This window comes from Chelonia mydas, chromosome 13, assembly GCF_015237465.2.
Source record: "Chelonia mydas isolate rCheMyd1 chromosome 13, rCheMyd1.pri.v2, whole genome shotgun sequence".
Classification (NCBI taxonomy): domain Eukaryota; kingdom Metazoa; phylum Chordata; order Testudines; family Cheloniidae; genus Chelonia; species Chelonia mydas.
The window spans coordinates 28,535,861-28,562,650 of record NC_051253.2 but is presented as its reverse complement, the minus strand read 5'-3'; the positions used below and the strand labels follow the sequence as shown (position 1 = coordinate 28,562,650).

Here is a 26,790-nt window from a genome sequence, read left to right as displayed (position 1 = left end):
TTGGCCCAACCTGTGAATCCCTGTTATTCCCAGACCACTGGGTGTGCCAGAGACCAGTGCTGAAGGTTACAATCTCCCAGAGCTCCATCCTCATTGGCAGTGGGATGTGTCGCCTAACTCTTCGGGGACACACAGCAGATAAAGCAAGGAACCCACAGGCTTTGCACAGGAATTTCTTACACACACTCTTTCACTTTACTCTTAGCAGTGCTGGAGCTATGCAGATCTATGCAAAATCAACACCTACATGCTCCACCCTGTGTGTGTCTGTGCTCACTGCTTCTGTGAGCCAAGGGGCCGGTCCATGTGTGAGGTGGGTAGTCCCCTCTTACCTTTGGTCTCCTGCTTCCTGGCAATGTTCTGCGGGGGAAAGAGGTCACATTCTACCATTAAACAAAGTTTCAGACTACTCTGTCACTGACCGGCTTCAAAGCCCTGGTCAGGTGGTTAAAGTCCAGCCTCCCTGGACACAAACTGGGAGAACCAACTTCCTTTAGTTTGGTTCCCTTTTTGGCAAATCCATTGTTCCCATTGCAGAGGGTCGTTCAAAGTTGGTGCCCCCTTGTTGGCTCTCATGCAGAGTCAGACATCTCGGCACCAGGCCCACCAACAACAGAGTGATACAATCCAGCACAAGGGTTATAGTGTACAGGCAAGGACACAGCCAAAATGGAGGCTGAAATGCAACATGGATTCACAGAAACCGACAGCCATAGCCCCAGAACTGTCCCATAGGTCATGCCATGAGTTAGCAATGGAACCATACCGCTCAGCTCTCTGTCATATCAAGGGATGTCACTCATTTTAGTCTCAAAGCTCCATACCTTTCACAGGTTTATTGTTGAAAATGGTTTATGGCAGCAGTTAAGAATCATGCAGCAGAGGTGTTCGAGGCATTTGTGCTGAAGGAAGGACTCCCACGGCATTCTGAGTTTCCTGTGTGAATTTTTTTTTTCCTTGTTTTGGGTGCTTGTCACACATGGCAACCTTGTTAGATTGCCGCTGGGTGAGAGAAATGGGACAAGCTGGGAATGAAGCCCAGGACTCCTGACTCCCAAGCCTGTGCTCTGCTCATAGGAACACACACTCTATTCCGCACTATTGGGAGGCTGGAGGGTGAGAGAAACCCGTACTGTCCCCTGTGTGATCTGCTAATGCACAGGGGATGGGGAAACTCCAACATTCTCTTCTCAGTGCTTCCTACCCATTCCTCAAAAAGAAAAGGAGGACTTGTGGCACCTTAGAGACTAACAAATTTATTTGAGCATAAGCTGTAGCTCACGAAAGCTTATGCTCAGATATATTTGTTAGTCTCTAAGGTGCCACAAGTCCTCCTTTTCTTTTTGCAGATACAGACTAACACGGCTGCTACTCTGAAACCTGCCCATTCCTATCTGTCAGGGAGAGAGCTTTGCTTCCTTTGCTCTGGCAAAAGGCCGGAGGAAGTAGCTGGGGGTTCAGGCCCCCAAAAGAGCAGACCCTTGAAGAACCATGTACACCTCAGGCAATCAGCAGAGGTGCAGGCAGTCCACAGTGGCCCCACCAGCCTCCTAGCAGCCCATCTCTTTTTATGATGGTAAAATGGACTCCCCCACAGGTTGCTGGACCTGGAGCCCCTCCCAGGAAGGGCAGTAGATTCCACAGCTTGGAGGAGAAAGGTACCTGAGTCAGCTTTTCACATACCCACCACAGTCCTGTGTAGCTGGGGATGTAGGCAGCTATCATGTCACTACCAAAAACGTTCCCCAGAGCCCATTCACACCCCAGACCTACATCATGCATCACACAGGGCCCTTGCTGGGAGGCTTCTATAGTGTCTTGAAAGAGGAGAGTAATTCCACAGAAATGGTCTTTCCATCCCCCAGGGCAGAAGTCTTCTGGCTCCTCGTACCCACCCAGGGAAGAGAAGTAGAATGGATGGCATGGTGCTTCAGGTTAATTTATTAAGAGGGAGATGGGGACTTCCCCCTTCCTGGGACTGTCTGACAACATGCTCTGGAAGCCATGTGTGTGATGTTGCCTATAACTGGCAAGAGGGCAGAAACAGGCAAATCCAGGGTTAACACATGAGGAAAAGTTGCCTGGCACTCTAGAGCTACGTGGCCCAGCAAGTTCTGTACTTGCAGGAGACAAGACAGGGCAGTTGTTTATTGGCACAAGTTCCTCCCACTTTTCCTGCAGTCTGTACGCACAACGTTCCCATGTGCAAAGATTTTGCAGCAGCTGAATGTCCAATGAATTCTCCCAGCTGAAGGGGAGATCTGATTCCAGCATCCCGCCTACCTAACCTCTCTGCGAAGCTGCCTTGTGCAGCACACTGATAAGAGCAGAACAGAACTGCAATTGTTTCTCTCCAGCATTGGAAGCAGCAGAAGCATCATGTTCCTTTGTCACATACGCTTAAGTTGTGTTACAACAGTGTTAGAGGTTTGCATTGAAAAGACTCAGTGCTGCTTCAAACTCACTAATCTTTGGGCCCAAATGATCTTAAAGGAAAAATCCTGGCTTCTGTTCTTCCACCCCCAGTAATTTGCAGATGCGGTTTAAGGTATCTGTAGTAATGTCCAAATACATGACACTTCAGGCGCTTCAGTGTCTAAGTGACCGAAATGGTGGGCACAAAAAGGGAGAGTGGTTAAGCCTCAGAACAGTGATTCCCAAACTTTAACAACCTGTGAACCCCTTTCACTGAAAGGTTAAGTCTCGCGAACCCCCTCCTAAAAATGAATATTTCCAGGGATTTTCTCCTTTACCCGAATATAAATTATAAAAGCAGTGCTCTTGGAAATAGAAAATTTGTTTTTATGACATGCTTATTACACATTATTTATTGTCAATTATTTATCATTACAGTATTTTTATTTATGAAAACGGCAACACGCTTCCAAGATCTCACTTTCGTAGCTTGTATCACTTTGAATAAGCCTGTTATAAGACAAGGCTCCTAGGTTTCATGAAGAAGTATCAGATGTGAAACAGCATGAAGGTATTTAAGAAGCCAACTCAAAGAGTTTCTCCTTCACAAACATTCAGGTCTTGAGCAGTCCAGGAAAACAATGCACATTTCAACAAAGCTTAAACTTGTTCTTCATAATAGTTTTAAAAACAATACTAGCTGCCTGTTTAATTTTAAAAAGAGCAAAAAATATCCACCTCCTTTTCCATTTCTTATGAGTCTTGAAGTTTAAATCTGCTCAGTGTGATAGATATGCTTGCTTTGATCTGCTTAGCTCTTAGAACTCCAGGGGCTCCGGGCTGCTGGCTTGTGCTGCCCGGAGTCCCTAGGGATAGCTCTGTCCGCCATTAGGGAATTTTTTTGCAAACCCCCAGGGGTTCATGAACCCCAGTTTGGGAACCACTGCCTTAGAAGAAAGTCAGGCTCTTAACTCCTGGGGTACTGAGGACATCCTCATTTTTCACTGAGCTCCTCAGGATCTCTCTTGTCCTCAGCACTTCCCCCATCTCCAGAAAAAGATCCTCCACCTCCATAGCCTCCCCTCTTGGCCCTCTGAATGGTGCCTCCCCTAGGTCAGCGAAGGCACTCTGGGCTCTTCGGTGTGTTGCCTACCCCCTGAGAACCAACGAGCTGGCAGAAGTTGCTCTTCAGCCACCTGAATCCTGAGATGAACCTGAGTTTGTCAGCAATCACCTCCTCTGAAATTTTACAGGGAGCAGTTTTTCAGTGGGACCAATTAATTCTCGTTTACAAAGGTGATTGGGAGTTGAGCACAACTCCCTGTTTTCTGTTGCCCCTTGAAATTCACGCCCCTCCCCCTCTGTTAAACTCTTCTTCTAAGCTTTCATCTTCCTTTATCTTGGCAATTGGAGTTCCCTGCCCTATGTCCCTGCTTCCCAGGCCTCAGCATGTACCGAACATTGCTGCTTGAATATGCATGAAAGAAGCATTAATGCTCAGTCACCCTCCTGAAACAACCCCACTTGCCCTCTGTGCAATTCAAAATCTCCCTCTGTTTATAAACAACCTTCCATGGACTTCCTGTAGCCAGCCTAACAGAGCCTGCTTTGGGTCTCTCTTCTCCCTTTCGGTCTCCCCACGGACTTCATGCACTTGCTCCAGCTGACTGCCCTCCTTGCTCCCCACTCTCTTCTAGCTCTGGCTTCCACTCTGCTCATCCCCAGTCAGGCCACTGGCATGTGCGGTCAGGAGCAGCCCCCTGCATCTCTGCACCTCCTCAACTCTCCTTACCAACCTCAGCTTGATGCATCTCTTCTTCCCCGTGAAAGTGAGTGGGAATTAGGTGCCTACTTGCCATTTGTGCCTTTGAAAATCTCCTTCCTCTTCATTTGTGTCTCTCTCAGCTGTTAATGAACCCACTCGAGAGAGTCTCTGGGGTCGCAGTTTGCATGAAAGATACTAAACGGGCTGGAACTGCCCCTGGGTGCAGAGGAAACAGGAAATAGGCTCCTTGATCAACGAACAACAATAAAGCTGGTGGATCCACTGACTTGTCAGTACCTGTTCAGTACCATTTTATAGTGTGCTTTTATTTATATTGTTCAATTGAATAGGCTGTAGTCTTGTACAGGATGTGGAACAGATTCTTCTCCCATTACTCACCATGGGGAAATAACTGGCTGGGTGGTAATACTGCTGAAAGGCATCTGGGGATTATAGTGGATCACAATTGAATATGAGTCAGCAATGTGATACAGTTAGAAAAAAGGTGAATATCATTCTCGGGTGTATTAACAGGAGTTTTGTATGTAAGTCACAGCAAGTACTTGTCCCCTGTACTTGGCACTGGTGAGGCCTCAGCTGGAGCACTTGTGTCCAGTTCTGGGTGCTACGTTTTAGGAAAGATGTTGGCACGTTGGAGAGTCCAGAGGAGAGCAACAAAACTGATCAAAGGTTTTGAATACCTAAGCTCTGAGGAAAGGTTTTAAAAAAAAAACACTGGACATGTTTAGTGTTGAGAAAAGACGGTGGGGGACTGATAACAGTTTTCCAGTATGTTAAGGGCTGTTATAAAGAGAACAGTGATCAATTGTTCTCCAGGTCCACTGACAGTAGGGCAAGAAGTAATGGGCTTAATCTGCAGCAAGGGAGATTGAGGTTAGATATTAGGAAAAACTTTCTAACTCTAAGGGCAGTTAAACTCTGGAACAGGCTTCCAAGAGAGGTGGTAGAATCCCCATCGTTGGAGGTTTTTAAGAGCAGGTGGGACAAACACCTGTCAGGGATGGTTTAGGTTTACTTGGCCCTGCCTCAGCCCAAGAGTTGGACTTGACTCCTCGAGGTTCCTTCCAGCCCGATATTTCTGTGATCTATGAGAGAGGGGTATGATCTCACTAGGATCAGAGACACTGCTCCCTCTTAGCAGCCCATGCAAAGTTACCTATGCAAAAGTGGAATGGGCATGGTAAATTGGGGGTGGAGTCATGGCTGCCCTGGCGTCCTGTGGAGGGGAAGGCATGTGGTACCTGCTGAAAGGATGGCAGAGAGGCTGCTGCAGCTTGAATTCTGGCTGAGTCAGCCAGAATCCTTTCAACAGCTACCCTTGTATCATAGCCCCTCTGCATCCTGCTGGGCTATAGCTTGAAAGTCACAAACTAGCCAGGCTGTGGGGTAAGCTGAGTCTTTGAGATTGAGTCATAAATTCACACTTTAACTTTGAAACAAGTTTATATTTAATTGCAATTAAAACAATTGATGTAAAAAGTATTTATTTGTTTCTCCCACAGTACACCCCATCCCATAGTTCCCCTCCCACAAAGACCCTAGAAATGAGTCTCTGCACAGGTACAATCTACACAAGGATTAGCTAGTTCCATAAGAGCTGAACATACTGGACATGGTCCTTGAACTCTAGCCCTATTATCAGCATCACATAAAGACATGAAAGGGTCTGAATACAATGAAGAGAGAAGTGCAGTTGGGGGTGGGGCAGGGGGGAAATGCAGCCATTTTTACCATATGGCCGACATATTGCAAAGATGGAAAGATACATGGATCCTTGGCATCATCACTCCATTTTAACCAGCGTTGCCACCTTTCTCATTCCTGGTAACTGGACTCCGCCCCCAAGGCCCTGCCCCATCCCACTTCTTCCCTTAAGGCCCCGCCCCCTTCTCTGCCTCTTCCCCCAAGGCCCCATCCCATTGATCTCCCACCCACACCGCTAATTAGATAATCTCAAGGAACTTGCCTGCAGGTAGGAGGTGGCCCCAGATGAGCAGGTGCTGGCGTGGGTTAATGCCCTGGTGCCTCCCTCTGCCTTTGGGCCTTTGGTTCAGGTGCCATTTAGAGTTGCCAGGACCCTCAAAATCTGGCACAGAAGCCAGAAACTGGACTGTCCAAGTAGAAACCGTATGGTTGGCAACCTTAATTTTAACATGTGCCTATTACTGCAGAATCAAGCACGGACTTTGCACCCAACTCTCCCCTCCACCCCAGAAGTCGATGGTAGTCGTGCAGATTCAGGCTCCTCATTTCAGCCTAGCTCAATATATTTGAAAGTGGAAAACCCTACCTCTTCCGCATTTGTAGTACATCTCTACCCCAATATAATGTGGTCCGCAGGAGCCAAAAAAGCTTACCGCATTATGTGAAACTGCGTTATATAGAACTTGCTTTGGCCCCCCTGCCCGTTGTCCCCTGACCGCCCCCTCCAGAGACTCCCCATCCCTAATCACCCCCAGGACCCCACCCCCTACCCAACCCCCCTGCTCCCTGTCCACTGACTGCCCTGACCCCTGTCCACATCCCCGCCCCCTGACAGGCGCTCACCGGCAGCCGTGGGAAGCGGAGCAGCCTGGCCCCAGCCCGCTCCACTCCGCCAGCTCCCAGCTGCGGCACTCCGCTTCTCGCCGCCAGTGAGTGCGGGGAGGCTAGGGAAAGGACGCCCCCCACACTCACCGGCGGTGGGAAGCGGAGCACTGCGGCTGGGAGCTGGTGGAGTGGATTGGGCTGGGGCCAGGCTTCTCCGCTTCCGCCACTGCCGGTGAGTGGCGGGGGGAACCCCGTCCCCCAAGCCCCCTCCCCCGACTGACACGGCTGGGGCCACGGCGAAGGAAGTGGAGCGGGCTGCTCCCAGCCCCCCACTAATCACCCGGGCCACTCTGGGCCTGCGGGGCCCCCCAAAGTACCCCCCCACAGCGTCTGCCTCCCAGACCCTGCTTTACTGCATTCTATATGAACCCATGTTATATTGGGTCGTGGTATATCAGGGTAGAGGTGTTTAATCAAGCAAGCCACCTTTTAGGGAAGTTGAGCTTCACTGTGGTGACATCTTTCAGTCCCTGGTGGGATGAATTGATTTAAATATAAACCAAGGGGGAGTTTGTGTTAGTAAATAATTAAAATTTAACATAATCTATAATTTAATCTGTAGTGTGTATTATAATGAATAATCTACTGCATAATTTAATCTAAAATAACATTAAAATGCAAAATATGTTGTATAACACACTTGATGAGGAAAGGGGAGTTGGTTGTTACTGAGACGAGTTTTAGAGGACAGCATTTCTTCAGTTGTGACTTTAAACCACCACTTGTCCGTATGGATTCAGTCATCCCAAACGTAAAAATAAACAGTGTGTATTACAATACATCATCATCATGGATTCCACCTATATACAGTATCTATCTATTGAATCTCTCTGCCTTATCTTTCTAGCTGTCTTTTTAAAACACGTATAGAGTAAATATAGGCTTGGAAAATTGTTCTTAGCTGATATGGTATGAATGGTTGCAGGCGTGAAGTCTGATTATGTTGATTGGATATTGTCTAATATGATTCTGATTGTGTATTGCTTTGATCCTTATTTTGATATGACTGCATAATACTGTAGTGAATCGGAAAGCTTTGTGATTTAGACAGTTCTTGTTTTCTGAGCTGAATAGAATGAGGAGACAGAAATGCGCAGGGGGTGTGAGCAGGGATGACAGGTTTTCCATACTCCTGACAAAACCTCCTCAAAGCCTTTTAGCAAGCTTCTCAGCAGAAACACAAGAAACTTGTATTTTTGAAGAGCGCTTTAGGAAACTTGGAGTGGATTTTACATAATTTAACTAAGTACAGCAAAGCCACTTGTTTATATACCTGATACCAAAATAAACCAGTTGGAAGAAGTTTGCTGCACAATGATTTGTTCAAATCCCTCTCCCTATACCGTGGAACAAAATCCTCTTAAATATCTGGGAAAGAATCAGTGCACTTCAAACTGTGTAACCCAAATGAAAACTAACTACCAAACCTATTAAATGGAATCCATCGGCCTTATACTCTTTTATGTGCAGCCTGTCATCCCCGCCCCTTCCAGTGTAATATCTGAGCTAGACAAGCTGGCTGGAAGAATAACTGAACAGGAATCTCCGCTTGAGAACTGTGTTGATACTAATATATAGTAGTATAGACCTTGAGCCCCCATTTCTTATGTACACCGTGTGAAGTCAATGGGAATTTTGAGGGCATATAAATCACAGAATTGGCCCCACAATAAGTGCTCCAATCACTATCTTTATTGCAATGGTATCATGTGAACAACATAGGGGAGACAAAGAAGGGAGGGGAATCACCTTTGCTAAGGATAATGAAAATGTTAAACTCCCTGCACCTCCGTGAAGAGTGACGAAGGGATGGTGCCATTGCTGTCGATGTTTCTGTCCAAAGAAAGTGCCAGAACGCTTAAGCTCATGCACTCTCCAACTGGTGCTTCATAACAAGATTCCAGACAGCTTCTTCTTCACTTGCTCTCTGCTGCATTTCATGAAGAATTCAAGTTACATAAATCTTTTATTTTATAATTTTTTAAATCTGGGGTGATGGAAGATGAGGATTTGTGTGAGAGTTTTGGGGCAATGGCTTAATAGTCTGTAGTGTTTAACCATTTTTGCACACATAGATTTCTGGTCTTAAGTCAATATTAAATCAAAATCCAACCATGAAATTAGGTGATCTGGGAAGCTGATCTTAAAATCCATGTGTATAACACTACCGATAATCAGAATTTCATATAGTATAGTCATATATGATGTAGGATATCTTTAGAATAAGCTTTCTCTTTAAAATAGAACCTATTATAATGGTCTTCCATACCACAATTAACAATTTTATTGTAAGATTCACATTTATTTTAAATTTACTGTAGATCTAATATATTTTGTCTCAGGAGAATTACATGGGTGCAATTTCAGATTAATTTTTAACACACGTCAGGGAAATGTTTTAATAAATCCCACTGAACTGGAAATGATCACAATCAAACTATCTGCACAGTTGTGTTCTTCTTCAAGGTAGTGTCATCAGGAAAAGAGCTAGCTAAAGGTATTTTTATTCTTAAATATCTTTGCACAATAAAGTAAATATGGGCAGGTCTCCATGCCTGGGACAGTCAAATTTTTGAGACTCATTTTTGAAAAAGATGCTACAGCCACTTTTCTGAGTACGTCTCTCAACTGGTAGATAAAAAGTGGGTTTTTCCAAGGAGCCTAAAGAAATTTGCTGCTCAGTTACCATCACTGACTTTCCATGGGAGTGGAGTGCTTACTTCCCTTAAGCCCCTTTGGAAATCCTAGTCATAAATATTGCACACTCATTTGTGTGTCCAAAGAAGCATTTGTACTTACAAATGCAGCAGTTGTATGTATTACTACCAGATTTATGCATGAAAATACCCTTTCAAGAAGCAAGCTTAGAGCCCTTTTTGCAAATTTAGTTCTTTTGGTCATATCTTGACATTGATCCATGCACAGAATTTTCTGCTGAGGTGGATGAGAGTTCTACAAAGCAGATGGAGGCAGGACATTATACCTTAGTGATAGAAATTGAAGCTCAGGCCATGAGAAATGCCCTTCTGTTTGATTTGGGATGATCTTGATATTAGCTACAGCATGCTGTGATAGTCTGATGTTGCTCTGGGACCTGCTTATGTACATGATTGGGAATTGTCATTTAGGAATTATTGTATTATCTGGTTGTGGTTAATTTTTTTATTTATTTTTTTCATCACAAAACATTTCTTTTGCTGAAGCAACGAGGAAGTGACACATTGTAAAAATGTCCTTTTACTATTTCAGACGTATAATGGTCAGAATGAGAATAATGAGGACTATGAAATCCCTCCTATAACTCCTCCTAACCTCCCGGAGCCCTCACTTCTTCATTTGGTGGATCATGAAACCGGGTATCATTCACTGTGCCACGGCCTCCCTCCAAATAGCCTGATACCAGCATATTCCTATCAGAACATGGACCTTCCAGCCATCATGGTGTCTAATATGTTGAGTCAGGATGGGCATCTTCTCTCCAGCCAACTACCTACGGTGAGTAAAGTTTTCTCTTTTATCATGTTCTGTTTGATCCGATACAATCCACTGTGTGTCATTATGAGTCGTTTGAATATAGAAGGATATTCTTAGAAAAAACATTTCCAACTAAGGATTGAATAAAGGCAGTGAACACCGAGCTGCCTTCAGTTGGACAGGGAGCATATCTCAAAGATGGGGGTGGTTTGATTGATTCTATAGAAGTCATTTGCATGGTCATGGTGCTTTTCAGCATAATTTTGTATTTTAAATTCTGTGCCTTTTTGGACCATGTTAATAACCTAATTATATTCAGGGGGTGGTTTTGTATTTCACTCTTGGTGCATAATGTCATACGCATTGATTCTTGCCTTGAGGGAGTGAAGTACGCCTGCTTTATTTTTCTTGCATACTTTGGTTGGATCATCCAAAACAAAGCATCCAAAAAAGATCCCAGGGCACTTCAATATTGATGATCTTTTGAATAATAAATATACCACCACGTTCATTGCAAGTACTGTAAAATTGGAGCAATCTGCTCACTGGCCTGGTAAAAAGGTTAAGGTATGGCATGGACTACCTCATTCTGTGGTTTAAAAGCCCATTTAGTGAAAGAAGTGAGCCTACCCCATGTCCTCTCAAAGTCAATGGGAGCTTTGCTTGTGACTTTGGGGGGAGCAGGATCAGTCCCCAGTCCTGCATAGGTTAGAGGTGGCAATACTAAAATGCCTTTTGGATTACTCTGGGACAAGGCGATATCTTCAGAAGTTTCATGTTAACCTATTGCAGAAAGGACTAGCACAGAGATAATGAATGAAAATTTAAAAATGGACGTCTGAGAGGGGAAAATGAGCTTATTTAACTCAGTATAGAGATCAGTTCAGCACAGAACCAGCCATGTTGTGTAAGCTTTTGTCTTGATTTCATCAGCTGTATGGAATTTATGATGAAGTCATTTAATAATAATTTTCCTTTTAGCAGATTTAACTACATGGTAGGTTTTCTATATTATTTGCTTCTAAGATCATTGATTTCCATGGGTGTCACTGGAATGCATCAATATGAAACAGAGCTAATTTTGTTTAATTAACATGCCTGCATCTCCACAACCATCCTAGCTAAAGAGTATTTGCTTTTCCTTGCCTCAGTAGATAAGGGTCTGGAAGGTAGTAGTGTTCACAGGAGATATTATCACTTTCTCTAGGAATGCTCCAAAGCTCCCAAAATCCTTGGCATATCTGCACTTTTTTTTTTTATAAAGTTTGTGTGTTTAAAAAAAATTGATCGAGCATGATATTGAAAACAGACCTCTTTCTATGAAATTAAATATTACGTCGGGCTCCTCTTTAGCTTTTAGGTACTTAGTTTATTAAAATATTCATTTCTGAGACAAAAAGAGTCAATTTTATATGAAAGATGTTTTCCCTAGTTTAATTTAAAGCACAGCCCCTACTTCTGACCCCTGTTTTCATACCACAATATTTTTATCTTGTGTTGATTGTCTCATTTTTGCAAGGTGATATTGCATTGATAAATCAGTTTCTAAAATACCCAAAGAAACAAGAATAGTGGGATTTATTAAGCAGCTTCTGAATGGCTGAAATAATTTATTTTGGAGTAGTCCTTGGGAAATGTTCTCTTTTTTATTTTATGGTTCTGTTTTACAAATGCAGCATCTTGACAATAAATCAGGACTGAGCTAGGGAAGATAAGAAGGGGGCTTAGTATGCTGAAAACAGAATAGAGAGATTAGGAGTTGTTTCCCCCTTACCACTAAAATTAAAAATCCAGGGAATCCTGAATTTTCCAGCTGATAGTGAATTGGAAGTGTTTAGTTTTAAAGCAAAGCCTTTGGGAAAGATATCTCCATAGATCCCAGCAGTAATGAGGTAGATCACTAAATGAACTGTGTTGTAAGTTTAGGCCCAAATGAAATCCTTTCTTACCCTCCTGTCAGACACTTTTCCTCTACAATCAAACTTTTTGTTACAGGCTGACCGCCCTTTTCCCTCACAAATTGGCCAATTCTGCCTTTGGATGCAAGGACAGGGATCCCATTGACTCCCGTGTGTGCTCATGGCAGTATAGCGTTTGTCCCAATGTGCATGTGTACTCCTGATTAGCATTAATGGGAGCTGTGCACGCACATGAGGGAACAATAAAAGCCCAGAGATGGAGCAGATTTTTAAATTTGTATCATTAATATCTTCTGCCCGCATGCCCATCAAGTCATAACCCACTTGGTAATGGTCTAATGAAGTAGACTGTGCTTCAGGCATTGCTTGGGTGACATTGCAGGGCGTCTGAAGTGCTGTGATCCTCCCTGAAAGTTACCCATATTTAAGGTAGGTATTTGCAACAGGAAAAATTCATTCTGAGGAGGAACGTGTTTACTGACTTGACAGTAACAAAGCACTAATTGTTTCACTGGGTGTAGAAATGGGGGCATCAGCCGGTTAGGAAGGTGACTCTTGTTTGAGAGTTCAGCAGGAAGCCAGATGAGATTTGGTCTTTGTTTCAAAACCTAAATGACTAATGCAAATGTTAAGGGTATTAACATGCCTCCTATGTGCTTTGGCTCACAATGGTCTGTACATTTTTTTGCATACACAGATGTTTCCTACCTTTGCTGCTATTTATTTTATTTCTGGAGTAAGAATATTTTTAATGAAAGGGAAAAATTGTAATTGCGAGAAGTTTGGGATACAAATTTTAAATGTTGTTAAGAATTTATGTCTAGTAGCTCGGATTTTTTCATGTGCTCTAATGAAAAATCTAGGACTACTAAAATGACATGACCTAGGCATTACTGAGAGCAATGGGAAATGACATTTACTCTACTGCTCAAAAATTAATTTGGAATAAGGGTAAGGGATGCTTTGCAATCCTGTAGTGTCTCCTATCCAAGAATCTGATAACTAACACTTTCCAACCGTTTCATTAAGTCTTGCAATACCCCTGGGAGGTAGAAAATTACTATCCCCATTTTACAGAAAGGAGCACTGCAAGGTGAAATAGTTTGTTAAAAGTCCCACATTGCCATTAAAGAGCCAGAAATAGAACCCAGGTCTCCTGACTCCCAGGGCTGTGTGGTCGTGTTTCAAAAATGGTCCAAAACTCAAATATTTTATCTGATTTAGAGATTATAAACCCAGAAGGGACCACTGTGATCATCTAGTCTGACCTCCTGTGAAGCACACTCTGTATCTGGAATGTAGGGGTATTGATAAAATGGGACCTTGTATTACATCTCCAGAGTAGTAACCTGACCAAGGAGGTTTTGCAAAACTAAGGTCACCTCCGTATTTGCTTATTATGAATACATCCTATCAACAGTCTCCCTTCCCTGGCACCTTCTCTGTGCTGCCTGCTTTTGCTCAGCCAGTTGCTCCTGGGCATTTCAGACTGCTCCCTGAGATCTAATGTCTGGTCTCCCTCTTGCAGACTCATGTGTCCTTGGGACACAATTAGATAGCATTGCCAACCATCCCAGATTCCCCAGCAGCATCCCTGGTTCTGGATTGATTTGCAAGAGGGGATCAAAAAGCCACTGGTTTATGGGAAGTTACTTTTTATTCCTCTTCTTTCTATGTGAATGTCTGATATGTCCTGGCTGGCTCAAATTGGGTGTTCATCTTCAAACCTCTTCCTATGTTGAAGACATGCGGTTCAACACATTTCTCTGGCACATGGGGCATTCCAAACATCATGTACAGGCTGCCTCTGTGGAAGAGCAGAACTTTGAGGGAGAAGAAAGAGGCCTACAGAAAACTTGACAGTGGTTAGGCTGCTGGTGTGCTGTGATCATGGCCTCCCATGCTGACCGATATAGTTTCCCTGTACCCTCATCTGTCTGTCCCTTTGTGGTCACTTATCTTATACTTAGATTGGCAGCGCTTTGGGACGGGGGACTGTCTTTTTGTTCTATGTTTGTACAGCACCTTGCACCATGGGGACCTGGTCCATGACTGCGGCTCATAGGCGATATGATATTACAAATAAAAAATAATAATAATTGAATAGATACCACTGGGATTCCAGTGCTGCAGGATAGACAGTGAGAGAGTGAGCGGTCACTGAATGTGTGTGTGTGTGTGTGTGTGTGTGTGTGCGCGCGCGCTTATGAGAGAGAAATCTCAGCATGGGGAAGTTGGGGGGAGAAAACTAGATAGATGGATATTTCTTGTTATTAATAAATTAAATGTAATGCTCTGTACCAGACACAGGCCAAAAATTCAAGTGTTTTTCCCCCTGAAAAGTTTCAAATAAAAATGTTTTGTTCAAAATACTCTGAAGAAAACTTCAGATTTTTCTATAAGAAATTGTAAACAAAATGACATTTTTGCTCTGTATTTTGAATCACAGTTTTTTGTATTGTTTCAGTTTTCAAAAATCAAAAATATTTCACATTTTGGATTATTGTCCCTTACCCTCTTCCTTTTTTACTCTCCTCCTTTTTTCCCACTGATAAATAGGTCCCTACTAAATTCATGGCCATGAAAAATGCATCAGGACTGTGAAATCTGGTTTCCCCCTGTGAAGTCTGGTCTTTGGTGTGCTTTTACCCTAAACTATACAGATTTTACGGGGGGAGACCAGAGTTTCTCAAATTGTGGGTCCTGACCCAAAAGGAAGTTGCAGGGGGGGTCACAAGGTTATTTTAGGGGGTCACAGTGTTGCCACCCTTACTTCTGTGCTGACTTCAGAGCTGGGCGGCATCCTATACCATGCTACCCTTACTTCTGGGCTGCTGCTGGCAGTGGCTCTGCCTTCAGAGCTGGGCTTCTGGCCAGCAGCCGCCATTCTCCAGCTGCCCAGCTCTGAAGGCAGCGCTGCTGCCAGCAGCAGCAGAGAAGTAGAGTAGCAGTACTGCAACCCCCCCCGCCCCCCACAATAACCTTGTGACACCCGCAACAACTCCTTTTTGGGTCAGGACCCCTACAATTACAACTCCATGAAATTTCAGATTTAAATAGCTGAAATCGTAAAATTTACCATTTAAAAAATCCTATGAGTGTGAAATTGACCAAAATGGACCATGAATTTGGTAGGGTCCTACTGATAAATCAGGGTGGGCAGGGAGAGGGAATCCCCCAAACCTGTTTTTCCCCTCCTTTTTCAGTGGGGACAAAACAGGGGCAAAGGAGGGGGGAATCTAAAGTCCAAAATCACAAACAAAATGAAAATTGTGATTTGAAATAAAACAGAATTAACACTTTTGTTTCATTTCAAATGATTTTTTGGAAAAATCTCCTTGAAATAGCAGTGCTTTTGTGAAACATTTTGATTTCAATGAGACTGCATTTTTTGATGGAGAAGTTTTTCAGTTGAACAACGTTGAGCCGCTCTGCTGTGTTCTCAAGATCTCTGTTCTTCTACCCTGCTCCTCTGGCTGAGGGCGGGTAGCTCTGAGGATGGTTCTGTTCTGTTCTCCTCCCTAGCCCTCAGGCCTTTTCTTCAACGCCTGAAGCATGCTGAAAGCTAGTTGACATTCTCTCCATTGATACGCAGAAAGCGTGCTGCTGTGTCACTAGTAAGGAAGCATTTATTGTGCAAATTTCCTGCACAAATAAAAATCATAACATGAAATAGCAAAGCAAAAAGCTGAGATGCAACCGTAGATGTCTTTCTCAGGCCTGAATCTTAAGGAATATTGTTACAAACACAGTGAGAATAAATGGAGATGGTTTTCATGCCACCTTTGACCCTGGCACATAATTACAGTTACTATTAATTATTTGTATTATGAATCACACCTAATACCCCAGTCAGAATTAGTGGTCTGTTGTGTTGGGTGCTGTGCAAACATACAGGACGTGATCCTTGATTCGATGAGCCTCTGACCTACAAGATACATGAGTGAATTAAATAAACAATAGGAAAGAAGGGCTGGGGGTGGGATGGTGGAGAAGGGCATGTCGGAAATTGTGTCCCATTGAAGTCCTTGGGAGTTTTGCCATTAACTTGAGTGGGATTAGGAGTTCACCCTTTGTGTTCGCTCTCTTATATTATGTGCTCATCTTGGTAATGTAGATGGTTCTGTAATGTAGTGGTGGGGTTTTCTTCTCTTGCCTGTATCACTGTTCATACAAATGGTGACTTTTCACAGGTTGGGGAAATAGGTGAAGGTGATGAGAGGAAAGAAGGTGGTGGGAAACATGTGAAGGGAAGGGAGCGAGAAGGCAGAGGACAAGAGAATGGGAGAGCTAGAAAGAATGGAGGAGAGAAGGAGGGTGTCCTGGGCTGGGGATAGGCAAGGGGCAGAGATATGGGAGGAACATAAGGATAGTCGGGAGGCAGGGAAAAGTGTGGGGGCTGGTCAGAAAAGGTCACTTTTTGATGGGAAAATTTGTTTTGTTGACAAAACCCAACCCCCCCAAATTGTCAGTTTTTTTCCACTTTCTCTCTGTTTTTTGCCTCCAGAAAATAGGGGGGAAATAAAAACGGGAGTGAAGAGGGAGAGAAAAAAGGGAGAGAGTGCGTGAGAAAAAAAAAGAAAAACAGAAAATGTTTTGGTGAGAAATTAAAACATTTCAAACAAAACGAAAAATTCCCTCCCCCTCCAAAAACCAGTCATTTAGAAAAATGGTGTTTTCTGTCAGAAAAAGAGAGTTTTGAAATAAATTTTTGACCAGCTTCAGTGAGCACAAAGATTTTTTCCTGAAGCCAGCAGTTGTTGCTACTTCTGTCCATCAGGAGTGTCTGTGGTGATGAGGGTGGGCAGCAGAGCACGTCCTGGGCCTTGGCACTGTGGGCGAGGGTGCCATCCGAATTGGGGTGATTACTGAGGACAGAACAGTGAAGAGAGTGGTGCAGCCAGAGCAGATTGGGTGAAAGTGACTGGAGGCAGCACAGCCCCAGCCTTTGAAAAAGCTGAGGTAAAATGGCCAGGGTAGCAGGGAGAATGGGAGCATGTTGGGTTAAAGAGCTGTTGTGAATAAATGAGTTTTCAGAAGGGATTTGGAAGAACATGTTTGACAGAAACAAAGGGTGATCAAGGTCAGAGCTGAAGAATTTCCAATGCAGTGCAAACATATTTCCATAAATATTAGATAGGGGTCTCAGAATGTCTGCATCCCTCATCGTGTGAGATTGCCGAACGGAGCCTGTCAGCACTGGAGGCACCCCAAGAAGAGGGGAGGAGTTGGTGTATCCTGGCCCACAGATGGGACTTTACTGCACTGAGACGGGAACCGCCACTTGCAGTGACTCCTGCTGGGCCCTCCTGTGCTGCCCAGGCCCAGGCTACCCTCTCTGCACACAGCTCTGCCCACAGCCATTTTGGACTGGGCTTCCCTGGCTGCCCAGGGGTTCACCCCATAAAGGGGAGAAGTCCCCCGAGCCTATTGAGGGCCCAGCCCCTAAACCTCACTTCCTGAGAGCAGCGCTGCTGGTCAGCCAGATGGGAGCCCATTGACAGCTCCCCCACTGGCCCAGTTTGGAACTGCACCTGCCATTGTAACTTACCATTGACTCAAACACTTGGGGGTCACGTTATTTCAAACCTGCTCCTAGGGGATGAATATCACAGAACTCCATGTGAACAAACACCAACTCCAGGAACACAGCCTTGTTTTTCCATGGTCCACAATGGCAGTGAAAAGGGTATTAGAGCACTGGGGCATTCCTCCCTTGGGCTTGGGCATTGTGTGTGACGGGTTTAGGGAGGAGGTTCGAGATGTTGAAGGTATCACTGCTGAGAGTTCCATCCCCTGTGCTCCTCTCCTACGGGTTCCACCAAGGTAGGGGCAGAGGCAAGGACATTATTGTTACATGCACTGTTGTGTGTGTGGAAGCTTCAGTGTCTTAGATACCACACAATGGTAACTATTAGGAAGTGCTGACCTTTTAGTGGTGATCACTGTATTATAGGGGAAACTGGTAGCAACCCCTGTATCTAAGCTGCCTAAGACCTTCCATCATAAAACATTCTTGTGACTTTATTTGAGAAGCTCAAAAATGTCCATGGTTAGCAATAGGCCTTTGAAATTTATAAGAGTTTGTTCAACAAAATTCCATTGAGTTTTTCTGAGCTGTAAACTGTTGAAAGTCAACTTTTATTTTACTTCTGTCTCTCCTGTGTCTCAGGAAAATGTTGGCAGCCCGCCGAAGTAATGACTGAATATGAACATTTTAAGGTTGGGCTCACACTGCCACCAAATTCGCAGCAGCAGCAATCACTGCTCTGAGAGCACCTGGGAGCTGCCAGAGCAGCTGTATTGGAGGGTTAGGAAGAGTTGGGCCAGGCTGAGCTCCCCCCCTCCAGTGTCCCATATTTTCTTCTAGGGGCACCATGTGCAGTAGAAATTCCCCTAGATCACTGTGGGAAAGAGAGCCAGCCTGGGCTCCTCATAACCATCCTCTGGACTGAGTGGGATAAAAGATTTCTCCTCCTACCAGCTAATGTAGTTAGTCCGTAGGTCAAGCTGTAGCAGTTTGAGCACCAGGGCTAGAAGTTCAAGGTTCAAATCCAGTGCACGGGGGAGTTGTTACAGTTACAACAAAATTGAAAATTGTATACTCCCTCCACACCCACATTAAGGCTTGGCCTACGCTAAAGACTTACGTCAGTATAACTGCATCACTCGGTTGTGGAAAATCCACACCCCTGAGTGACCTAACCCCTGGTGTAGATAGCACTATATTGATGGGAGGGCTTCTCCGACTGCCTCTTGGGAAGGTGGAGTACCTACACCGACGGGAGAAGCTCTCCCATCGACATAGGTAGTGTCTTCGCTAAGCACTACAGTAGCGCAGCTGCTGTGCTATACAAGTAGACAAACCCTGAGTTAAAAGAACATTAAGGTTGCAAGAACTTGGAAGTTTGGCTATGCCAGATTTACAGTTGCATATGTAACCTTAATTCAGTCCCCGGTATATATGCATTATGATACAGTCTTTAATTATAGCACATGCTGTTTTTTCCACATAACCCCCATCTCATTTAGTGCATAGGATACATGCACAAAGAAGCAGAATTAAAATTGCAAGGGCATCTGTAAATCTGGAATTTCCTAACAGTCGACTGCTTCATTTTGCAACCTAAATAACGCTCTTTTAACTTTGTGGCAGTTTTGAATGAAATATAAATAAAAGCCAAATAAACAATCCACCTGTAAACAATCTGCCTATCTCGCAATGAGAAATGGAAACTAAAAATACCCACTTCCTTTGGCTGGGGCTGGGTTGTGTACATATGTGCGTGATGGGGGAGATGAAGCCTCCCCTCTCCCTGATCAAAGCCTAGAGTCATTAAAAATGCAAATGGTCGAAGACCATAGATTGTGAGCTGTTCAAGGTAGGATCCTTTGTGTTTAGAAAGTGCTTCATGCCGTGTGGGCCCCAACCACAATCTGAATAATAAATAATAAACAGCAACATTAAATCAGACATTTGAAATGTCAAATGGAACCATCCAGAGCCCTGTGACTGTGCTGCTGCATTTTCTCTTCTGATTCACTACCTTGTCTTCTGTCGCTGAATGTGTCTTTGCTCCATGTGTCTCCCTCCATCTCTCTTGTTGTTGTTTCTCCCCATTTCCCAGGCCTTATTCCTTTTCCCCAGGTGCCCCAGTTCCCACCCTCTTGGTTCTCTCTTCATGACATTTCCCACACCTTCCACCCCCCCTAGCAATTTCTTTCTCGGCGTCCAATCCTGCAAACAGCTATGCCCCCCCACCCACCCCGAATATTGTTATTCCTGCACATTGTCAGTGGGACCTAGCAGGCGTAACTTTTCCCAAGATCAAACCTTTGGTCATCTCTGTTCTCTTTCCTCAGACTGCTCACATACTTGAATCCACTTTTTCTCCTGAGTCAGACCTGCTGTGCTGATAAGTCCATACATAACTGTGTGCTCCCTTAGGGCCAGATCCAAATCCCACTGAAGTCAGTGCAAGTCTTAATAATTTATTGTTAGTTATTTGTATTGCAGTACTGCCTCAGAGCCCCAGGCATGGACTAGGGGACCCCATTGAACGAGGCACCTTACAGACACAGAGCAAAAAGAGGGTCTCTGCCCTAAGGAGCTTACACTCTAAAGATAATAATTGATTTAAATTAGTTTTGGATCGTTTTCTAACACAGGAAATAGCCCAAAAAGGAAACTAATTAGAAATTTACTAGAAAAACAAGTATTAGCCATTTGCTGTTTCTTTGAGGTATGGAAATTGTTAAATGTGGTTTTTAGCTTGGCAGATGATATAGTGTATTTATTGTTTATAAATATTTAAATGCGTAACTATTTAAATAAATATATCTATCTTAAATTCCTATCTACTTTAAATAAAAGTTACATATTTTAAATAAAATGTATTAAAAGTATTCTTTGTAATCTAGCACTATTCCTTTATAAGAGGATTTAAAGGAACAATGTCATGAACAGGGAGTTTTTTTTAATTGCTGTTGTTATGGTAGAATACAGAGGTCTCTGCTGAGACCAGGGTTCCATTGTGTTAAGTGCTGTACAAACACACAGTGAGAGGCAGCCCCCGCCCCGAAAAGCTCACAGTCTAAATGGTCCAGACAGTCACAGAACAGAAAGGGAAACAAAAAATAATTTAATTTATTTCAATGAGACTTATTTCAAATATGAAATTAATGCATAGTGTTTTTACGTCCAAATCCCATCCCCCACATTGATACTGCATATATCACCATGGCATCCCTTAGCCTAGCACTGAATCAAACCCCATGGCTTAGATTATTAGAGCTGAACAATTAAAAAGGAAATTGAATCGCGCTCTCTCTAGCTCTGGTATTCATCTCCTTTTTGTGTTTTACTTCAGCACGAGAACAGGCTGGAAGTCAGCTTTGCTTCTGTATGTAAGTTAGCCCCTGATCCCACAATGCTTAAATATTATGGAATTGCACCTTAGTGAGTTTCACTTTCTTTTTCTCCTGTATGGGGGAGAGGATGCTTATTTTACTGATTTTTAGAAAACCTGTTCCTACTGGAATTTTGTTTCTTTATCATTTAAAACAACATTTCCATGTGTCTTAGGTTTAGGGGTCAAATATTAAACTTGGGAGCAAATTTGCTCTTATCATGGCCCTAAAACGAAGAAAATCATGTAGAATGATTGGCTGCATTGTTCACAGTCAGGCTGTGATTCTGTCTCACTCCTCCTCCTTCCCCCTAAGAATTATGGGTCAGATTGTTGCTGGTGGACCCCTGCCCAAGACATTGCATACTCGCAGTGCTGGATGCTGTGGAAGGCCCTCATGGGCTGAGGTATGTAGGCGGGATGTGGGAAGGCAACAGTCAGAGGAAAGTTATGGCTGAGGTCCTGTCAGACTTGTAAATGTCTGTGTGGTCGGGGGCTATATCATTGTGATTTAGTTCCCGGGGAGGGGTAGTGCTTTCATAACTGAGGTTCGTTGGAGAGTTCATTTTGAGGAGATACCCTCCCTGTGCCTTAAAATTCCACCTGTTCAGCCAGAAGTCCATTGACATCCATTGAGCCAGGATTTCACCTCGTGTATTTTTTTTTTAAAAAAAAAAACAAGAACTCGGTGTTATTCAGTGGAACTCACCCAGGTAGGCAGAAATCCTTTACAGGAAAGATGGAATGATAAGGTACCAGGACTGTATGTCTTACTTTTCCACGTGGTAGCCAAGAAGACCTGCTTTCCTGGGTTACAGTGTTTAGAAACACATGTGATACGCAATCAGAAATAAATAAACTTAAATACGGTGCTCCAGTTACCAGACATATTGCTGAGGACAGCTGCAATAAAACAGAGCATGACGCCACACAAATCAAGATGCAAACCAAATTAAATTCCAAATTAGCAGGCTTTACAACACAATGAACAGCACTAATATTGGTGCAGTTTAATGTAGGGACAGACTTTGTCAACACAGGGACTGACGGAGTGCAAAGAGAGTGAGTGAAACCTTATGGCTTTTGACCCAAGATGGTTTGTGCCTCTCTGGAGTTGTACTAATTCTTTACATCTTGGGTTTTAACTAATTTGTAATTCTGCTCATTAGTGGTTCGCTGTTTAAAAACTAAACTGCCTAAGATAAGGCCTGGGTGGACAATAATAATAATACTATCATATGTGAAGGTTTCTTTGTATTAAACGGAGCCCTGTTTGCAGTCTCCTGCTAGTGTTTTTCTCAGAGGCAATAAATGAAAGAAATATGTCTTTTTAAATTTTATGAAACTCAGAAAAATGGTTTTAAACAGCTTTTCTTCACCTCCTATAATTATTTATTTTCAAACAGTCCTTCAGGGTAATGTTCCGTTTTCTTATTTCACACTCCTTTTTCTCATAAATGAACCATCACTTCAATAAATCATTATGAAAACAGAGACTAACACAAACCCTGAAAGGTTGAAAGATTTATGTAACACATTTATGTTTTCCATTTTCTCATTCTGGTACTCTGCTGCTAAAGCTAAGCTAATAAAAGCTGCTATTAATATTTCTTGTTGCCTAGCAACCGCAGAGAGGGAGTAATAGCTTTAGCTAGAAAAATAGATGACCGATAAGGAAAAATTCAATTCTTTTATTATCTCAAGGGAAAATGGGCTTTTACTGGAACATTATGATGTACGAGTACGAAGTTGAATACAAAGGATATTTTTTCAGTTGTTTTTCTATTTTTAATGAACATTATTTTGCCTTCACTAACTCTTTTAAGGCATTTGCCCCACCTCCTTGTGAGCTTAGTTTAGCAGCACCCATGTGTGCTCCTGTTAAGATTCTGTTGGCAGTTTCATTTGAAAGCCCCCCTTTTTTTCTGGGGTTTATCACTAGGTTTCAAAATTTCACTCCATGGAACCTAGAAGACAAGTCTAGGAGCAAATTACTTTTATACATACTTAAAAAATAAATAAACCGAAAACACTTTTCCTCTTTCTAGATCATAGGAATGGACATTTCTTAAAAGTTGCTGTCTGAATTCTTTGCTTTGAGCTCAGGTTTGGGCGTTTCTATGCCTTTTGGGGCGGTTGAGCAGCAGTGCTGTGGTTAGCGGTCACACTTTCAAGGCAGCTTGTGTGCAGTGGTGTGGAGAGGTACATGGGATGGTATCTATATTCAAAGACTGATTGTATGCCTAGGCAGGCTGAAAATGAGGCCAGAACTGTGCAGTCAAGGTCTGGGAATGGACATGGATTCAGCACTGGGATTGTGTAAAGGGCCTTCCCAGTGCCATCCAGCAATTCCCCCTTCCTGCCCCCAGCTGTCCCTCACCTCCTCGGCTAACAGCTGCTGTAGGCATTAGTCCTCATGGTGCTGAATGTGCCTTCTTCCACATGCTCTGCAGCACACTGAGTCCCGGGTGCCCAGAGACTTGTGGCTGGATCATTTCACAGTCATGCTGCCCTCTGAGACCCTGGATCTGTGGAGAGACTGAGTCAGTGGCAGTGTGACAGAGATTGTTTTGGGACCCTATGACTGAGCTGGAGGAATGACTTGCAGAGCAATTCACTGTCCTGGTGGCTTCAGGGGGAAGATGCAATCCAAGATAAGCTTTTAGATGATCATGATCGTCCCTTCTGGCCTTAAAGTCTATGAGTCTGTGTGCTAGATGCTCCGGTCCCACCCCAGTTGCTGTTGCCAACAGGCCAGGCCCACCGGGGAGTAATGGTGCCTGAGCCGTAGCTTTTACTTTGCAGTAAATTGGTCTGCTGTTTTCATTTGCTTAAAATCCTCTTTCTGAGTCTTATTTGCAGCTTCCCTTAACTTTGCTGCGCTTCTTGGCTTGCACTTGCCTGCATTGTGCCTCATTTGCTTGTGCTGCGTTGCCCTGGGTGGCCCTTGAGCAGCTCTGAAAGAGGTTGTGTGTGGCTATTCGCAGGTCATGCCAGGACCCTACCCATCAGTGCATGGCCACCTCATTTCAAAATCCCCTGCATGCACAGTCAGAGAGCATGTGCTGTCTTCTGAAGCTTCAGCCCTCTCCATCCGGTTCTGGGAGATGCAGAGAGGTGACGACTCCCTTTGGGCTCTTACTAGAATCGGTGGCAAGGCTCCTCATGGCTTTAGTGGGAATAGCACCACGTCCATTGACTTAATTAGGAGTTGCAGATGCTCACCAGTTCCCAGAACCAGGCCCTATGTTGATGGGAGCTTTGAATGTACATGAGTACAGATCAGCCCCTGGTGTGGACCTTTCCAGGGCTTCCCACTTTAACCATGCTAATTAAACGGTCAAGATGCTAATATGTGAAATTCAGCAATTGTATCTGCATGCTGGGTTACTTGTCCCTAGCCTATTTGTACAGATATCTATATCATATTGTTCCTCAGCTACATAGGAGACACTGCTGTGGCATTATTGTTATTACAGATCCTCAGATCCTCCAGTGAAGAGCACGGGATGTGGATGGATGAATAATTATTCATGATGGGATTTTCATATTTGCTGGAGGGAGGGAGTTAAGAGCACAACTCCTATTGATCTTTCAAAATCCCTTTGAAAATCCCACCCTTATTGTTCAGTGCCAACAATACACTCAGTACGGTTAATACATCGAAATAGAGAGCCACTCCTCTGTAGTGTTCATCATCTGAAAGCTAGATCTCTATCTGCGGGACCCAGAGAGGGAAACAACTCAGGTTTTCCTTGACCTCCTTCCCTAATCAGTAATTAGTTCACTCCTTACGGGCCTCACAGAAAAGAGGGTTTTGAGGAGGGATTGGAATGATGAGAGGCAAGGGGCCCTGAGCGCTGGGACTGGGAGGTCATTCCATGCCTTGGGGAAAATAAAGGAAATAGCAAGGAGAGAGAAGTGGAAGTAGGATCTAAGTGGGATGTCAAGCCTGGTGTGGCTGGCATGTGAGAGAGGGGAGGGGAGATGTTAGAGGAGAGGAGGTCCCAAATGCCCATAGCAATTTTAAACACACTGCATGGGAGATTTTCAAAAGCACAGAGGTCAACTAGGTGCACAATTGCCTTTGGAGACATGGCTCCTATTAGTGCCTTTAAAAATCTCCCTCTTCATACAGCCTCATCCTGTCCGCTCAGATCTAGGAGAAGGGGTTTAACCACAACCTCCAAAGTACTAGGCTGCAGGGTCTGGCCAATAGATGGCAGCTCTGATTTCCCTTTCAGTAAGCATGTGTAAGTGGAGGCCCAGCAGTCCATGTTACCTGGGCAACACATCGTGTTTTCCCTGGATCATAGAGGCTAGAGGCAGAAAAGACCTTTCAGGTCTTTGAATTTTAACAGTTCTTCCATTAGCCAATGATGAATTCTTGTTCACAGTTATATAGGTATTTATATATTCTGCAGTTCTTTGCCACCCATTATGTCTCAAAGGATGAGCTTCTACAACTTGAGAGAGACTATTCCACCACCTAATAGTAGGTGTCACCCTTACGAGATTTTCCTGGACATTCAGCTGTAAATTGGCTGTGCCCCATTTCATCCCACAGAACGTATGCCAAGCGGGATGATCATTTCTGTTTGCATTGTTCTATCCATTTCCTGCCATTAGGAATTTGCAAAAAACAATTTGGTTCATTTTTATAGCAATTTAGAATATTACCAATTTAAATGCAAACTTCTTTGGAACAATAATCAGAGCCGTAAATAAGCTGTTTGTCTAACACCAATGAGGAGGCTCATTGTGAGCAGCAGCATGTATGTATTAGTGGTGTAATTAAAATATCAATTACGCTGTGTTGACAGTTTGCCAAATAGCTGGCTTTTGTGCACAGTAAACTTAATCACTCCTAAACCTACTCACAAGGCCTGATGCAATCTTGAAGCTGAACTAGTCCAAAATAACAACAGCATTTGTTAAAGCACAGTTTCAGTATTACTCTACATAATGGTGCAACGCTCCAAGTGCATATTTGGTATCGTGTTTGGAAAATTATCTTTTAATGTACAATTTGTATTGCTGCAAAATGTCACGTACTCTGTAAACGCCTCACCGACATAAAACCCAAGATTTATTTCAGTCAATTGTGTTTCCTATGTCAGGTTGATAATGAGAAGTCTACTTTATGTGTGTGCTGTTTGTGTCTGGTTTGAAATTTGGGATTTCACAAAAGGCGGTAGCATAAATAAAACATGATATAAATTAAAAATGTTGTGGAAAATAAAATCTATGAATTACTGTAGCAGAGAAGATAATACAGCAGGAAGGAGATTTTCAGGAACAATATAAAGTGGCTGGAAATAGGCACAGTAAATATGTTTAGGGTGTGTGGGTGCCATTTCTAGTCCACTAATGAATTTAAAATCCATGTGAATGATATATCTGAGTATGAATGTATATATACTTATATGAATGCTTATAACTTTGCTAAACTTAAACACTTCAGGCTGAAATTTTCTATTTTTCGTTGAGTAGCTTTAATGCCTCCATGCTTTGAAACAGGGGCTTGAAATTTAGAAGGGGGGGGGGGGTTTGCTCTGGGATCAGGGACAGACCTTTTGCCATCCCAGTGAAAAACTGCCCATATTTGGCCAATTTATGAGCCTCTGAAAATCTCAGTTCACGCCTGCTCAGAAGAGAATCTGTGGAGTTTGGCAGTTAAATTCTCTGAAGAGTCTGC

The 26,790-nt window shown here is 43.6% G+C and overlaps 1 protein-coding gene across 5 annotated transcripts in view; it reads left to right on the top strand.

Annotated features, from left to right (window-relative positions):
• Positions 1-26,790, top strand: part of TOX2 (TOX high mobility group box family member 2) — a 257,175-nt gene that overhangs the window by 133,459 nt on the left and 96,926 nt on the right. For all 5 annotated transcript variants that reach the window (XM_037915733.2, XM_037915730.2, XM_037915734.2 and 2 more), the window contains exon 3: positions 10,040-10,285. In XM_037915733.2, the coding sequence (XP_037771661.1) occupies positions 10,040-10,285 (246 nt within the window). The remainder of the gene's footprint in view (positions 1-10,039; positions 10,286-26,790) is intronic.